The sequence below is a fragment of the Dromiciops gliroides genome, chromosome 4, assembly GCF_019393635.1.
Source record: "Dromiciops gliroides isolate mDroGli1 chromosome 4, mDroGli1.pri, whole genome shotgun sequence".
In the NCBI taxonomy this organism is placed as follows: domain Eukaryota; kingdom Metazoa; phylum Chordata; class Mammalia; order Microbiotheria; family Microbiotheriidae; genus Dromiciops; species Dromiciops gliroides.
The window spans coordinates 160,979,480-160,997,888 of NC_057864.1; the positions used below are offsets into that span (position 1 = coordinate 160,979,480).

General features: G+C 42.9%; 1 protein-coding gene across 1 annotated transcript in view; it reads right to left on the reverse strand.

Moving 5' to 3' along the window:
- Nucleotides 1-16,283, reverse strand: part of IL6R (interleukin 6 receptor) — a 70,173-nt gene extending 53,890 nt beyond the window's left edge. Inside the window, exon 1 of the mRNA XM_044005107.1 lies at nt 15,701-16,283. Coding sequence (XP_043861042.1) covers nt 15,701-15,785 — 85 coding nt within the window. The 5' untranslated portion in view covers nt 15,786-16,283. The remainder of the gene's footprint in view (nt 1-15,700) is intronic.
- Nucleotides 16,284-18,409: the final 2,126 nt, after the last annotated feature.

Sequence of the window (18,409 nt, forward strand, 5' to 3'; positions counted from 1 at the left end):
GTCTGCCCAATACATTATAAACTGCTCGAAGACAGAGATTGTAGTCGCTTTAAGCTCCACCAAAGTTAATCTAGAGATGGTGCCTCAGAGGCTTTGAGAGAGTCAGGTAACTCCAATTTACTTCTGGTTCCTCAAATTTTAAATTTATTTTTATTTTTTTTAAGGTATAGCAGTCAGATTTGTGTGTGTGTGTGTGTTTTGCGGGGCAATGAGGGTTAAGTGACTTGCCCAAGGTCACACAGCTAGTTAGTGTCAAGTGTCTGAGGCTGGATTTGAACTCAGGTCCTCCTGAATCCAGGGCCAGTGCTTTATCCACTGTACTACCTAGCTGCCCCCTGATTCCTCAAATTTTAAAAATTCCCAATTTAAACCCCGCCCTTTCTGAAATGTTAGAGATTAAACATCAGGTACATTGGAACCAGATCCAGGAATAGACAGAGTTTTCTAAATTAGGGGAAAGAGGGAGGGGAGTTCCCTAGTGCCCCATGCAAGGGAACAGCTTGAGAATGGCAGCCTTTGAAAGGAAGCCAAGGGGTCCTTGGGGAAGAGGTAGGTGTCATAGTTAGCACAGCATCCTCAGACCACCTGAGTTTGAAATTTGGCTTGACACCTTACCCGTGTGATAAAAGGCAAGTACTTTGGTACACAGGTTCAGAGTTGGAAGAGGCCTGCATCAAGCCTCTCCCCTCTCTAATTCATTCCCCATACCACTGCCAAATTGGTATTCCTAAAGTATAGATTTTTAACTCATCACTCCCCTGCTCAAGAAACTCTGTTGGCTCCCTAGTTTCACCAAGAAAAAATATACATTTACTGGTTCAGCATTTAAAGCCTTTTACAGCCTGAATTCTACCTACCTTCCCTGGATCATTGCCCATTACTTGCCTTTGTGCATTCTATATTCCAGCTAAACTGAACTATTTGCTGTTCTCTGTTTGTGATATTCCATCTCCTATCTCTGTGGCTTTCCACAGACTGTCCCCCAAGATAAGAACATACTCTTTCCTCATCTCCACTTCCTAAAATCCTTGGCTTCCTTCAAAGCTCAACTTAAGTAGTACTTCTGCAGGAGGTAAGCAAGACCTACTTTGATTCTCCCACCCCTAGTTCTTAGTACCCTCTCCACCCCCCCTCCCAAAATACACGGTTATTTATTTTGTAGGTATTTTATACTAATTAATTGATGTCTGTTCCCCCAATAGAATATAAGCTCTTTAAGGGTAGGAACTATTTCCCTTTGGGGTTCCATCCATTCTTCCAGCGATGGGGGGGTACCAGTACGTCCTAAGGGAGGCCATTCAACTTTACAATAGCTCTGATTCATAGAAAACGTTTCCTTGCATGAAACCTCAGTTTTTCTCTTTGCAAATTCTACCCATTATGTCTAGATCTGCTCAATGAGGGAGAGAAGAACAAGTCTATTATCTTTTCCATGTGAAAACCCTTTGAATACTTGGAGAAAATGATCACATGGCCCCTAAGTCTTTTCCTCTCCAAACTAAAGATCTCTAATTCTTTCATCAATTCTCATATGGCATGATCTTGAAGCTGTGAGGAATTGACTGTGATTTGGGGTTTCTGCGGCCCCAGCTTTAGCTAAGGTTGGGAGCCCCGGCACGTGCATGTGCGCAGTGGTCTCACGCCAGACACCCGAGCGCCTGCATGGGCCTGGCCAAATTATACTGTAGGGAAGCCCCGCCATGACGAGAAGCCTGATGAGGACAAGTAAGGTGGTCTTCGGTGTCTGGAAGCTGGCTGGCTTGCATTTGTAGAGCCACTTGTTAGTCCTGTCAATCAGGGCTGCCAGCCAATTAACTTGGGGCTGTGTGTGTGTGTGTGTGTGTGTGTGTGTGTGTGTGTGTGTGTGTGGACAGCCCTGTTTCCTGTGGGAGAGGGGGCTTCTGGGAGAGAGAAGGGAGAAGAGGACTCACTCCTGTGCTCAAGGGAGAGGGAGAGAGATGCTGGTGTGGTGGTGAGTTTGTCTATCCCCTTTTTCATTATTCCTAACTCTATTAACTTTACCTGTGTTGTTGATTTGTTCCCATTGATAAAACCTGTTTTGTTCTTTTTAAAAGAGGCTGTTAATCTCCTTTTTTAACCCCAATATTACGGGGAGCCACCCAATTAACTCTCCACATACTAAATTTGGCCCTTACAAAGCCCTTCACCATCCTGGTTGCCTCCCTCTGGACTGTTTCAAATTTATCAATGCCTCTCATAAAAGAACTCCAATTGGGGCAGCTAGGTGGCGCAGTGGATAAAGCACTGGCCTTGGATTCAGGAGGACCTGAGTTCAAATCCAGCCTCAGACACTTGAAACTTACTAGCTGTGTGACCCCGGGCAAGTCACTTAACACTCATTGTCCCGCAAAAATAAAATAAAATTTTAAAAAAGAACTCCAATCAACACTACAGCCAACCATCATTCCAGAGGATGCAAGATGAAACATGCTAACACTTCCTGATGGAGAAATAAAGGACTCAGAGTACAGATTGAAGCAATATATATGTATGGTTATGTGTATATAGGTATATTATATATAAACATGCATCATGTATATATATATATATATATCATGGCCAATACAGAAATTTGGGGATTTTTTCTCTATACACATTTGTAACAGGAATTTTGTTTTTCTTGCTTTCTCAGTATGGGGAGAGAGGAGGTGGGAGAGAGAAAAGAAAGATCTTTATTTGAGAAAAAATAAATACAATAAAAATATCATTCCTAAAATGTGGCACCTAGAACTGAACATAGATCATTAAATTTGATCTCACCCTGACAGTGTACAATAGGACCTAGTCCTGGACAATCCATCTCTCTTAATGTAGATCAAGATTATATTTGCTTTCTTGACTGTCATGTCAAGCTGTTGATTTGCATCAGGATTTTAGTACACTAAAATCCACATGTTTGGGGGATTTTTTTTCAGGCAAACTGCTGTCTCTCCAGGTCTCCCCCAACTTGCATTTACAAAGATAAGTTTTAAAATCCATGTGCAATACTTCACATTTATTCCTATTAAATTCTGTTCTATCAGATTTGGCCCAATGTTTTAGCCTGTCAAGACCTTTTTTAACCTAGACTTATATCACTTGTTAGTTATCTGTCAAATCCTCAAGTTTTCTAAGCATGCCATCTACACCTCTATCCAAATCATTGATAAAAGTTGTAAATTGCATAGGACCAAACACAAATTCCCTGTGACACTTGACTGGACACATTCTTTCAAGTTGACATTAAATCATTAATGCATACTCTTTGGACTTCACTATTCAACCAATTCCAAATCCATCTGACTATACCATCATCTAACCCACCTTTCCATATTTTCCATGTAATAGCACAAGAGATGTTGTCAAAAACTTTGCTAAAATCTAGGTAGATAATGGACAACTAGGTGATGCAGTGGATAGAGCACTGGGATTGGAGTCAGGAAAACCAAAGTTTAAATCTGGCCATACCTACTAGCTGTGTGAGACCCAGCAAGTCACTCAAGCCAGTTTGTCTCAGTTCCTCATCTGTAAAATGAGCTGGAGAAGGAAATGGCAAACCACTTCAGTATGTTTGCCAACAAAACCCCAAATGGGGTCATGAAGAGTTGGATATGACTGAAATGACTGAACAATGAAAGGTAGATAATATCTACAACACTCTCCTGATCTATTAATCTGGTAATCCTGTCAAAATAGGAAATAAGTTTACTCAGACAAGCAAGCAACAATTATTTATTAAGCACCTACTATATGCTAGGCATTGTGCTAAGTGCTAGAGATTCAAAGACAGACAATTAAATAATCCTTATATAGCCTGGCATGGCCTCTTCTTTTTCATTTTTAAAACACAATTTTAAAAGCATGTTCCAAAAGCTATTAAACTGTACATACCCTTTGAACCAATGATACCACTACTAGGTCTATACTCCAAAGAGATCAAAGAAAAAGGAAAAGGACTCATATGTACAACAATATTTATAGAATCTCTTTTTGTGGCAGCAAAGAATTAGAAACTAAAAGGGTGCCATCAATTGGGGAATGGCCAAATAGGTGACGGTAGGTAAATGTCATGGAATTCCATTGTAGCAGAAATGGTGAAGGGGATGGTTTGAGAGAAAACTGGGAAGATTTTTATGAACAGTAAAGTAAGCAGACCCAGAACAGTTTACACAATAATACTATAACAACTTTGAAAGACTTAAGAGCTCTGATCAGCACAATGGCCAACCACAGTTCCAGAAGAGTCATGATGAAACATGCCACTGTCCTCCTTTTGGAAAGATGATGGACTCGGAACAAATTGAGACATATTGTCAGTGAGGGAATTTGTTTTGCTTGGCTATACATATTTGTAACAGGAGTTTTGTTTTTCTTTCTTTAAAAATAATTTTCTTTACTAATATGGTAATGTTTTATATAACAGTACATGTATAACCCATATCTGATTGATTACTACCTCAGGGAGGGGAAAAGGGAAGGAGGGATAAAAATTGGAACTCAAAACTATTTAAAAAAATGTTTATTTCTTTTTCTTTTAAGTGAGGCAATTGGGGTTAAGTGACTTGCCCAGGGTCACACAGCTAGTAAGTGTTAAGTGTCTGAGGCCGAATTTGAACTCAGGTCCTCCTGACTCCAGGGCCAGGACTTTATCCACTGTGCCACCTAGCTGCCCCCAAATGTTTGTTTCTTTTTAAAAAATGTTTAAATTTAAATACAATTTGAAAACACCTTGTCACGCTCATATTCCCCTCCAAAGTTTCATTGTAACAAAGAAAAACAATTAAACAAAACACCTGACACAGTGACTATATCTGACAAGATTGTGACCTTATTATGTCCCCATCCCCACCACCCCCTCCACCCCCACCCCAGCATCTCTGCTTTGAGAAAGGAAAAATATTTCATTATCTGTTCTCTAAGACTATTAATGATTTTCCAGAATTTGGCTCAAGAGCAAGCAATCTTTTCATTTACATTGTTGAAGTTCATTGTGTATACTGTTCTTTTCAAATACACTTATTTCTTTATGCATCAGTTCATACAAATCTCATGTTTCTCTGAATTCCTCTTATTATTATGCATTTCTTACTGTATAATAATATTCTATTTTATTCATCTGGCACAACCTGTTCTTGATTTCATCATTGTGTGTATCTATGATCACTGCTCATTTTTCTAGATGTGCCACTAGATGTTCACTATCCCTTTAAAAATATTTTCTACAAATTTGCCAGGAATCCAAGTTAAACTCACTGACCTATGTCATTAACAGTCTTTATTTTTTGGGGCAACTAGGTAGCGTAGTGGATAAAGCACTGGCCCTGGATTCAGGAGGACCTGAGTTCAAATCCAGACTCAGACACTTGACACTAACTGTGTGACCCTGGGCAAGTCACTTAACCCTCATTGCCCCACTTAAGGAAAAAAAAAGACTTTATTTTCTTACCTTTTTTGAAAACTAAGATATTGCCCTTTTACGATCCTGAGACATCTTTATTCTCTACAGTCTTTCAAAGATCCCTGACAGTGGCTCAGTAAAATACATTTGCCATTTCTTTTAGCAATAATAATAATGATTAATATTCAATTTTCTATTTCTATAATATCATATAATGATTTTTTATCATAACGATTGTTATTTACATAATTCTTTAACATTACAAAATGCTTTACATGAGTTCTTTTATATAATCTGCATAACAATCCTGTGAAGTAGATGCTATTATTATCTCCATTTTATAAATGAGGAAACAGAAACAGATAGGGGTTAAATGACTTGCCTAGGGTTAAGTATCTGAGGCAGGATTGGAACTCAGGTCTTTCTGTCTCCTAGTCCAGCGCTTTATGCCATCCACCACATAGCTGCCTTAGTACCCAAAGACATAGCTCATCTGGGTCTGGTAACGTGAACTCATCAAGGGCATCCAGGTGCCCTCTTTCTATCACCCTCCTTTTTTTGGCTCTCAGCCCCCTATCAGACAACAGAATTCTGCAGGGCCTTCAGGGTTCATCCAGTACCTATACAGAAGCAGTTCAACACCCAGACGAGCAGACAAGACAGCAGTCTCAAGATTCTGGACGAGGGCTGAATGTACTGTCCTAGTTTTTTCCTCTTCCCTTTTGTTATGTGCCCAGATTCAAATGTTTTGGCATTTTCTCCATCTATATTCTTGCCCCCCCCCCGCCCTTTTCTGCTTGCAAGCAAATGATGGCTAGCAATGATACTTGGGACACACTTCTCCAACAGGTCCCCTCAAGGAACTGACCCCCTGGGCAACATCTTATCCTGACCCAACCAGCCTTGTGGTTAATGACGCAAAGGGTAGGAGCTTTTTCAGACTCCCTCCCTTTGGCCAAAAGGAAGAAATGACAAAATAAAATTTAGAATCCCTTTTTTCCAGAGCTAAGGCCCAGAAAGCAACCCTGAGATTGGCAGGACAGCAATCCTTTACGATCACCCTCTGGATGATCTCACCCTCTGGGCTAGTCACATAATTCACTAGGTATTCTCTGATCAAAGCACAAGACAAACTCAGAAAGTCCTGCAATGAATCAAAGTTGTCACATGCTTGCTACTCCCTTATTGTCAAGGCTACAGCCTACTGAGCGGCCACTAGTATAAGTTTTGAGGTTTCCCCATACTGCCTTGGCCCCCCACCCCAACTCAGGGTGGGGCCCTGGCACATGCATCTATAGCTCTTCCTTGCTTGCAAGCCTTTTTCCTCACTCTGAAAATAAAACTTTATTTCATTCCTGACTCTCCTGTCTCTGGCCTACTCTGTTTGGCTCCAAGTAGCAGCTAGTTCTGTCTCGTTGACAGACACAATAGCTAGATACATGACAGACAGATACATACATACATACATACATACACACATGTATGTATGTATGTATGTATATTTTTGTCCTTAGCCTTCCTTGCCAGCCTCTGCTTATTCTGAGCATTTATATTCCTAATACTATTCTTATAGGACAGGAATAATAATAGTACTTTGTTCCATCCACCTCACAGTGTTGTGAGCAAAGTCCTTCATAAATTTCAACATGCTTTGTAAATGTGAGGTTTTATAGGAAAGAGGGCCAAATCAGGAAGGTTGGAAATGCTTTGAGATAAAATGGAGAATGCAGGGTGGAGGCAGGGAAGCAGCTAAAAGAGGAGGGGTTAAGAGAACAGGGAACAGCTAAAAAAAAAAATCACTCAATCCAGGGCTTAAAGTTGAAACAGAGAACACATAATGCCAAAGCTAGAAGGGATCTTAGATATCACCTAGGCCAACCATTTCATTTTATAGATAAAGAAACTAAGTCCTGAGAAGGTAATCATGTCAAGGGCCCATAGACTTACAGATGGAGAGGTCACCTTGTTAGACCCCCATCATTTTAAAGATGAAGAAAAGCTATCTGCCTAAGATCATAAAGTTGCTGAGTCAGGATTTTGGGGGGTGGGGGTTGGAGGAGGGGGTGCTCTGATTCCAAAGCCAGTACTCTTCCTTCAGACTCTCTCTGCAGGAAAGTACCAAGATCACACAATTAGTTAGTGGCAAATGTAGAATTAGACACCAAGTCTTCCAGTTTCCATTCCAGATCTATATCTTTACATTATCTTCCAAAAAAGATGTTAGAATTTTTTGTTTGTTTGTTTGTTTTTTAGCGAGGCAATTGGGGTTAAGTGACTTGCCCAGGGTCACACAGCTAGTAAGTGTTAAGTGTCTGAGGCCGGATTTGAACTCAGGTCCTCCTGACTCCAGGGCTCTATCCACTGTGCCACCTAGCTGCCCCAGATGTTAGAATTTAAAAGGGAAATAAAAGAAATCCACCCTCCCAACCCTGACCATTCTGATAAACTCCGTTCCCTGCCACATACTCTCAACACCAACCCTACCTAACTCTATCCTCTTTCCACTCATTCACTACTTGTGGCTTTGGGGTGGTGATGGAAAGGGGAGTGGGCACCATAGCATAGAGCTCGTACTGTCTAGATTTCAGAGCGTTTTCCTCACAACTCTGCAAGGTAGGAAATACAGGCTTTATTATACCCATTATATTACAGATGAGAAAATTAAGTTTCAAAAAAGTAAAGTGGTACAAAGCTAATAAGTGACAGAACTAAAACTAGGATTCACATCTTCTCACACCAAAACTAATGTTGGGGGGGGGGGGAAGCAGAACTAAGCCTATAAAAGAGCTAGAACCTGGGGGCAGCTGGGTGGCGCAGTGGATAGAGCACCGGCCCTGGATTCAGGAGGATCTGAGTTCAAATCCGACCTCAGACACTTAACACTTATTAGCTATGTGACCCTGGGCAAGTCACTTAACCCCCATTGCCCCGCAAAAAAAAAAAAAAAAAAAAGAGTTAGAACCCTAGTCCCCATTCCCCTCCTCATTCCTCCTCTCCTCTCCCCCATCCATGCACTAAATCAGTCCTGATAAGTTATTATTTCTTCCCATATACACAGTGAGGCAGGTGTTAGTCCTGGGCTTCTCTAAATGCAGGACCTGGTGGCCAACAGAGTAGAACGTTACCAATGGAAGTAGAGAGGATAGAACCAGACCTCAGCAAAACTGTAGAGAAGTTTGTCTTCAGAGTCCCCTTGTACTCATTTCCTACCTCCTCAACTGAATCCTTTGCACCCCACACTTCCTCATTCCCAATCAAAAGTGCCTCTCCACAAAGGAACTGATTTATTTAGACTTGGGGGTTTTCCAAAATAACCACAAGGACACAGCATGCTGTAAGGGACAGTACAGTCCAATAGCACCACCCCCATTTTACAGTTTTGAAAATTGAAGCCCAAAGAGAACTGACTGATGTGCACATTTGTGAAGGGCCTGGGACTAGGGCTTCCATTTCCTGATCCTCAGTTTTGGATTCATTCTCCCAGAATGGAATGTAAATTGAGAGAGGTAACATGATGCAGTGGATAGAGGATGGGTCTTAGAATGAGGCCATTCTGAGTTTGAAAGCTGTGTAACCTCAGTTTCTCAGACACAAAAAGGGGATAACAATAGCACCTCCCTCACAGGGTAATTTTGAGGATCAAATAGATAATGTATTTAAATTACTTAGCTAACTTTCAAAAGCAATAGGGAAAAGTTGGGAGAGTGGGACAGTAGGGGATGGTTTTAGAGAGCCTAGGCAGTTTCCTTTTTTTAAAATGTACAGAAAAAAAAGAAAAGAAAAAGTGAAAGAATGTAAATGAGGGTATTGCATACAGAGTTAGGGAAAACAGTGGGTACTTCCCACTGTACTGGAGTACAGGGGATACTTTAAATGTAAATAGAGGGGCAGCTAGGCATTGGATAAAGCACCGGCCCTGGATTCAGGAGGACCTGAGTTCAGATTCGGTCTCAGACGCTTGACGCTTACTAGCTGTGTGACTCTGGGCAAGTCACTTAACCCTCATTGCCCCGCAAAAACAAAAAACAAAAAAAAAACCAAATAGATATGCATATAAAAGGGGCAGTGCCAGGGGGAAATTAACTCAACTGATGAGGTAGCACTATTTGAACTAGAAATGATAAGGAGTGAACCTGGGGCAAAGAAGCTTAGTTCCTCAGACATCCAAAGGGGGAAATGCTCTAGCTAGTAGCTCCCTGTGGTCCTGAAGGGGGCTGCAGAGCAAGTAGGCTATAAGAATACACCCATAATAAAAAGTGGGGAGTGGGGCGGTTAGGTGGCGTAGTGGATAAAGCACCGGCCCTGGATTCAGGAGTACCTGAGTTCAAATCCGGCCTCAGATACTTGACACTTACTAGCTGTGTGACTCTGGGCAAGTCACTTAACCCCCATTGCCTCGCAAAAAAAAAAAAAGTGGGGAGTATTGTGCAGTGGAAAGTCCTCTGCATCTAGAATTAGAGGGTGTGGGTTCAAATCTCAGCTCTACCCCTTACTAACTGTGCAACCTTGGAAAAATGAGTTAATTCCCAGTGCCTCAGTTTCCTCAGCTGTAAAGGATGAGACGACCTGTAAGGTCCCTTCCAGATTTAAATCTAAGAGCCTGTAATAGCTCCCAGTGGCAATTTAGTGTCTACAAAACATTTTCCTCCCAATATTCTTGGTAAGTATGCATTACAGGTGTTATTATCCCCATTTCACAGATGAGGAAACTAAAATCAAGTGAAGGAAGTTGTCCAGGGTCATGCAGCTAATAATTAGCAAAGAAGGGACTCAGATTTACATCTTCTCAATTCTATGGGAAAGGATTTCAATTAGAGATAGGACCTGGGGATCCTCTAACCCCTTAAATGTCGAGTGAGGAAGCTGAGAGCCGGGGAAATAAAATGTCTTGTCACAGAAGACACAATGAGTAAATCAGCCCAGGTCTTCAGCTTCCAAAATCAATACTCTTGCCACCATATCATGCTTCTTGTGTTGCCTGAGTTCAGTGTTCAGTGCTTTTAGCCTTTGTGAAGCAATTGGTCTGCCTTTGGTCTACCTCAATTCTCCCTGATTCATGCCTGGAAATTCCCTCCCATGTGCATGCAGTTTACATGTAAGGCAGCCTGGCATAAGGCAATGAGCTCTTACTTTGGAGTCAGATATCTTGCGGAAACACAGCTATCCTACTTTACTGCTTGTGTGACCTTGAGCAAATCACTTAACTCCTTGGGACTTTTGTTCCTTCATCAATAGAATTAATGGTTGGACTAAATAATAATAATAATAATAATAAATACAAGCTAACATTCATAGTTTGTAAAGCACTTTACAAATATTATGTATTTTATCCTCACACCAACCCTGGAAAGTGGGTGCTATTATCATCATTCCCATCTTACAAATGAGGAGACAAAGGTTGAGACTTGCCCAAGATTGCACAGCTAGGAAGTATCTGGGGCAGGATTTGAATGAAGGTCTTTCTAACTCCAACTCCCACATGCTATCTATCCATTGTACCACTTAGTTGCCTCTAAAATCCCTTGCCACTCTACATCCTTGATATACCTACCTGTGGGCTTGAGATTGAAGGGAATGGGAAAAATGGGTGAGCCACCAAAGAAAAACCCCAGGAGAAAGACTGGGACCCAGGAGCTTTGGATTTTGTGATTAAATCTTTTGTAGTTTTAGGATCACAGAATCTCTGAATTAGAAAAGACCTTAGAGGTCATCACTAACCTGGTTGCTCCCATCTCTTCAGCTTATCAGTGTGCTTCCTATAGTGAGGCTCCCAGAATAGAATTTGCTATAGATGTAGTCTGATGAGGACAAAATAGAGCAGGAAGTGCTACAACCTCTTGCTTGCTTCTGTACATATTTATATTCAAGTGGAAAAACCCCTAAGAGCAAAATGTCATCCAAGTGGTGGTTTTATTGAGAAAAAGGAATGGAAATTGGCTTATATTGTCCTAGAGTTTTATAGGATTTAGAGTTAAAGGGGTTGGGATTGACCCCCCCCCCATCTAACCCCCATCATTTTACAGAAGAAGAAAGTAAAGAGGTCTAGAGAGGTGACGTGATTTATCCATGGTTACACAACAAAGTGGCAATGGAAACAATAGGGAAAAGGAAACTAGGAGTGGTGCAGTGGATAGAGCTCTGAGCCTGGAATCAGGACAACCCAAGTTCATATCCAGCCTCAGACACTTAATAGCTGTGTGACCTTGGTTTAATCATTCAACCTCAGTTTCCTCAACTGAAAAATGGGGATGTTGAAAATAATAGTATCCCCCACTCAGGGTTGTTGTGAGAATCAAATGAGATAACATTTATAAGCATTTAGCACAGTGTCTGGCACATAGCAAGCACTATATAAGTGTTAACTATTATTAGTACTATGATGAAAATGAGATAATATCTGCAAGGTACTTAGCACGGTGCCAAGCATACACTAGGCACTACATAAATGCTAGCTCTTGTTATTGCTATTGTTATTGTCAAATGAGATATTTATAAAGGGCTTACCACAGTGCGTAGAACATAGTAGGGACTATATAAATGCCAGCTATTATTATCATGCTCATCAAATGAGATATTTGTGAAGTGTTTAACACTTTGCCAAGCTATTGTTGTTATTATTACTGTTATAGAGTCAACATTTGAACCTTGGTCTCCTGACCCTAAAACTAACCTCTTTCTACCATACTTTGCTATGTAAAGCTCATGATTCCCCTTGCCTCACCCCCTTCCACAAAAAGCATCAAAGGGCCTGGATAACTCATATGTTACATAATCAGTGGATACCTTCAATAAAATACTGAAGCTTTCAAGGTAAAGAATGAGCAGATCAACAAGCAATCACAGAGGGTTGTGAGAAGGCCTAAAAATGATGGCATGGCATGGTAGCTAGAATGCTATGCAGAGTCAGGAAGACCTGGGTCCCAGTGCCACCTCTCCCACATAATAGCAATAGCTAGCATTTAGAAAGCATTTTAAAGTCTGCAAAGCACTTTACAAATATCATTTTCTCTCACAACAACCCTGGGAGGTAGGTATTATTATCACTAGTATTATCCCCATTTTACAGATGAGGAAACTGAGATAAAGAGGGATTTAAGTCAGAATTGGCTATGTGACCCTTGACAAACTAGTTACCTCTCTGCTTCAGGCAGCTAAGACAAGATACATCGAGAGTGAAAGTCCCTCCTTAGGAGCTCTCTTTACCAATGAAATCACAGGTCTGATTATAAATAAACAAATGAAGGAATGGACAGACTGGGTCTTTACATTGTACTGGAGCATTAACTCTTTAAGCCAAAGAATTGAATGTCTAACTTTGGATGTCCTGTATCAGAAGACCAAACTGAGTGAGAGAGATACTTTTAGAAGGTGAGAATCTAACTGGCCCCTAAAATCATGCCATATAAGTAGCCACTAAGTCTATCTATAGGTCATATTAGCCCTGGGCTTGGGCATCTGAGGGGTAGGGATGACATTGAGAAGTAAGGGTTAGATTGTAATCAAAGCAAAGTCAGAGACTGGAAGAACTTTCAAGATACATTGTTTTTTTGAGAGTTACTAAGGAAAAGGAAACTTATAAGAAAAGTTGGCATTTCACTTGGAGGTTTGAGAAGAGAAAGTGATTTCCTCACAATGATCCTGTGAGGTAGGTGGTGAAATTTTTATTGTCTCCATTTTGCAGATGATGAAACTGAGGGTCATAGAAGTGACTTGCTAAGGGTCACATAGCTAATAAGTAATAACCCAGATCTCTTGACTCCAAGTCTACAACTCTTTCTACCAGAATTGAAAAAAAAAGTTAAGAGTAGATATTAGGGCAGCTAGGTGGCGCAGTGGATAAAGCACCAGCCCTGGATTCAGGAGTACCTAAGTTCAAATCCAGCCTCGTACACTTGACACTTACTAGCTGTGTGACCCTGGGCAAGTCACTTAACCCCCATTGCCCCACAAAAACCCAAAACAAAACAAAAAAAGAGTAGATGTTAAAACCCAGAGAAATAAGATTTCACTGGCCAAAGATTAGTGGCAAGTCCAGAACCAGACCTTGAATTCAGGTTTTCTGACTCCCAGTCTTATATTTTCATTCTACCAGATAACATGCTTTTATTGGTATTTCCCCAATGGGGCAATTCTAATTTCTCTATACCCGCCTCCTGATTCTCTGAAATTTAACATCTATCTCATTTGATCCATTTATCTTACCCACCAGTTTCTCTTATTTTTATATTTTTGCTCTGAAGCTTGTGGGAGGATGTGTGTGTGTGTGTGTGTGTGTGTGTGTGTGTGTGTGTGTGTGTGTGTGTGTGTAGCTTGGGCTCTGGATGTTTTCTGTTTCTCTGCATTTTCCTATGATGCTAAGCAAGCTGACACTTCCTTCAAGTTATGTTTGCCCAGCGTTGATGCATAGAGAGAAAGAAAGACTGCCTAATATATCTCAAAACAGTCGCAGGCCTTTTCCTACTGGCTCCCCTCAATTAAGGTGCAATTAGGAATAGGATTTTTGTATTATAAATTTCCATCTGCCTGAGCTGGGACTCCTGAGCATTCATCATGGCTCCTCCCTTGTTATTTTCCTCCTCCTCACCCCCAGTGTCCTGGCTGGTACCCATCAGCCTGGGGTCATCCACTCTTTGTCTATTTCCCCCTCTCTCTAAGCCCTCAGCTCTGTCCCATTATCTTCCATCTCTCTCATTTTATCTTCTTTCATGTTACAGTGTCTTGGTGTTTTGTCAGTCTATATTCAAAACTCTGAAAGAGAGCCTGCCAGGCTGTCAAGACCACCACTTCTATCTTCTTTCTCCAGTCATAGCAGACCAACACTCACACCCTCTCCTTGGAAATGAAAGCAGAAAAGAGAGAAGGCTGTGCACTTTGCGCTCCTAGAGGCCAGAGACTTGATTGGAGAGAGTATTTGACACAGTGAGAATGGGGTGTCTTGAGGACAACTATCCATTGGAAAAAAGGAACCAAGTGGCTGATTGATCCTTGCAAGAAACAAACCTGTTGCCTTCTAGATATCCTCACAGACAAACCCCAAAATAAACCCCTGCAGATGCTGTCTAAGAGAAACTGAGACGTGCTATGTATACCAGTCAGTCAGCCCTGGGCATCCAGCCAAGACCTTGATAGTAGTGGGAATATTTGCCTGGGTAGTGATTCAGAATCCCCACCAACCAGCAAGTGAGTCCAGTCAGACATAGAATCTCCCCTTGACCCCTGGCAAGAGGGGGAGGAGTTGAGCTGGGGGTTGACAGCTCCAGCCTTAGACAATTCCCCCTTGGTGATCTCGATGCTTTGGCATTAGGTTCCCAGAAAGAGAGGCTCTAGACTTGCCGGGACTGGGTGGAGGGGAGTGCTGGAGAAGAGGTGGATGGAGTGGATCAGTGACTCAGCACTGATGAAGTCAGTCAACCTCACACTCATGAAGGAGTCATACTCAAAGCCCCAGAGGGCTGGAGGGGGAGCAGCTGGGGACAGTCCTCGGGAAGGGAGAGGAGTTGGGGCAGGTTTGAGGAAACAGCCCCGCCCACAAGAAAACTTTTCAAGCATCTTTGCCCTTGGGACACCTGAAAGCTAGCTCAGACCTTTCCCTGTGAGCAGATGAGGGGGAAAGGGGCAAGGGCCCAGGTTCTGAAAGTATCATGAGGAATAAGAGGACTGAGGGTCAGCCCCAAGTGGTCGAGGGTGTCAGAGAACAAATCAGGGAGCAGGTGCAGAGAGACCTGTCACAAGAGAACAGCTGCTGATGGAGAAGAGGAAGTATCTTAGGCATGGACCCGTTCCTTGTCCTATGTTCTTCAGAGTGTATTTTTATGGCATAGAATCGGGGGGGAGGGGGAAGGAGATCTGTGATTTGATCGGCATACAAAACTTCCAAGGTGGAAGCTCTCCTCACATGTACAAACAGACAATCTTAGAGAGCAGCCGGGAGTATTGGGAGGTTAGATGTCTTGCCTATGGTCCCCCAATGAGAATGTCAGAGGCAGCTGTCCTGCCCGAGGTCTGCCAGGGACTTGCCTGGCATAAATTACGCAACTACCAAACGTCAGAGTTGGGATGGTACCTTGGAGTCCAACACCTTTATTTTCATCTTACAGATAAGAAAACCAACGAGAACAATGTCTGATAAGTCCGGGGACCCAAATATTCTAGGAAACTAGATGGAACTTGCTAGGATTCAGCTAGAACAAGGAGCGCCGGTGTGGCCCTGAACCCCGTCCTTTTTCTGTCTGTGACCCCTGGGGCAACACCCTCGGTCCCCGCTTCATGAACCCCAGACTTCCAAGAGAGAACACCGCTTACCCAGTCTGGGACAGCCTTCCGGGACCAGCCCGTCCCCAAGAGCCAAGAACAGGGTGGCCAAGAGCACCAGGGTGACAGACAGCATGCTTCCTCCTCTTCTAACACACCATTCTCCAGTGGGAGCGGCCGCCACTGGGCTGCCTCTGGGTGGTCTCACTTCTCCCAGTGGTCATTCGTCATATCAGGTTCACTCCCAGTCCCCATCCCGGGGAGCGCAGCGCTCCCCAGCGGGCTCCGCGTCCCTCTCCGCTCCTCACCGGCTCCGCGCCCCTCCAAGGCTCCGCGCCCCTCTGGGCTCCGCACCGGCTCCGAGCCCCCCTCCGTTCCCCAGGCGGCTCCGTTCGCTTCGTGCCTCTGGCTCGGCTCCCCCGACTCCTCTCCCTTCTCTTTGCCTGCCTCTGCAGCCCAAGCCACGGCAGGAGCAGCGGGCGGGCGCCTAGCTCCCTCTCTCGTTCCCTCTCTCGTTCCCTCTCAGTTCAGCCTTCACTGTCTTAGCTCAACTTCCCACTTACACATGACTCAGAGTAGTGGATGGTCCTGGCAAACACAGGAAAACATTTGAGGAACTCAGCTCCGCAGAGGCTGTCGGCTATCCCCATGTGCGATTGTGAAATCGGGGGCGATTGAGCAACAGCCTGGGCAAGGGAAGAGACGAGAGGGCGGGTTTTCAGCAAACACTCCACACCTGAGCGAGGAAGAGACATGAGAACCTATGTTTAGAGCGAGCCCTCGGCTTTCAGAGGCTGATTTCTTCTCAGCAACACAGATGAGGGAGAGGGGAGTCATTTATTATAACCTGGTTTACAGACAAGAAAATGGAAGCTCAGAGAGATCAGATGACTTACCGCAGACCCAACAATAAATTAGTGGTACAACTTGACTTGAAGTCTGTTCTTCCTCGTTAATAATAACTAGTATTTATATAGGGTGTTTCCCAAGTCCAGGCGCTTTCAAGCTGACGTTTGGAAAACACCCTGTATGGTGCTTGTAAAGTGTTTTACAAATTTTATCTCATTTTATCCTCCTAAAAGCTCTAGGAAATAGTTGCTATTTTTATCCCAATTTACAGGTGAAAACAGTTTAATGACTTGTCTAGTGTGACACTCCTTAAGTGTCTTAGGTAGGATTTGAATTCATCTCTTACTGACACCAAGTCCAGCATTCTACTCATTTTGCCACCTAGAGTCCAATGCTTTTCTTAAGAGGGCAGAGGGGCAACCCCCTTCCCCACTCCACCCCCCCCCCTCTGGTTGGGGACAAAAGCTGAAAAACAATGCCCTCCTCCTCTTCCGTGGGAAAGAAGACTTAGCTCCTGGAGTCACGATTAGGAAAGCAGCTGAACGGAAAGAAGAGAGCAGCTTTGGAGTTTAGTAAGGGACAAGCTTATCCCTCCCTAGGTAGTCATCATTTCCTTAGGCCCAACATCAGGCACCTACATTAATAACAGCCCTTTATAATTTACAAAGCACTTTCTTCACCTGTGAGGTAGATGGTGCAATTATCACTATCCCAGGTTTACAGACAAGGCTATTGAGGCTGATGTGTTTTCAAAAAGCCAATGTCGCCATAGGATAATAGATTCAGAGCTGGGAAGGAGCTCAGAGATTATCTCATTCAACATGGTCATTTGGCAGATGAAGGAACCAAAGCTGAGAAAGGTGAAAGGTCACAAAGGTAATAAATAACAGGCAAGATTTGAACCCAGGTCCTCTGCCTCCAGGGCTAGTGACTTTTCAACTGTTCTTCAAATGCTTTATTTCTTTCAATCAGTAAAAAAATGACCTTTGCCACTGGTGATCCATATCAGAATGTTGCAGTAGATGTTATAACTGGATTTTTTATTTGCTGGTAGAACATCCTAAGCAGGCAAGGCTGAACCAGACTCTGAGAAGCTGACTATATTCTTTTCACCCCTAGAACCTTTCACTTGAGAAATCAGAAAACTAGGTGATGATGCTATCTCAGAATGATGGGGGGGGGGTGGTCAGCTAGGTGTCACAGTGGATAAAGCACCAGCCTTGTATTCAGGAAGACCTGAGTTCAAATTCAGCCTCCAACACTTGACACTTACCAGTTTTGTGACCCTGGGCAAGTCATTTAACCCTCATAGCCCCCCAAAACAAACAAAACCAGAATGATAGCGGGCTTTGTTCTATATGTGTGGGCATTGAGGACACTGGTGATGGAAAGCCTGGCAATAGGTACTTCCAAGGAGTTTGCAAGAGCCAGCTCAAACCAGCTCAGGAGAACTCATTGTTAAATGGTCAGTTGTGAGCACTTATGCCTCAGAAACCAGCAAAGTCTGTAGAATCCAAGCTTCCTTCTCTGTTGTTGATCCTCTAGACCAGGACTTCTTAAACTTTTTCCACTAGAGACCGTAATTTTATGCAACCCTGGGAATATGGGTATATAAAATAGGTATACATAACCTTTTATTCTTTCCAGATTTTCTCAATCCCCACATTCAGTTACAAGACCCCACATGGGGTCTCAACCCACAGTTTAAGAAGCTAGGATCTGCCAAAAGAAAAAGAAGAAGAAGCTATGATCTGGGGCAGCTAGGTGGTACCGTGGATAGAGCACCAGCCCTGGATTCATGAGGACCCGAGTTCAAATCGGGCCTCAGACACTTGACACTTACTAGCTTGTGTGACCCTGAGCAAGTCACTTAACCCCACTTGCCTCACCAAAAAAAAAAAGAAGAAGCTA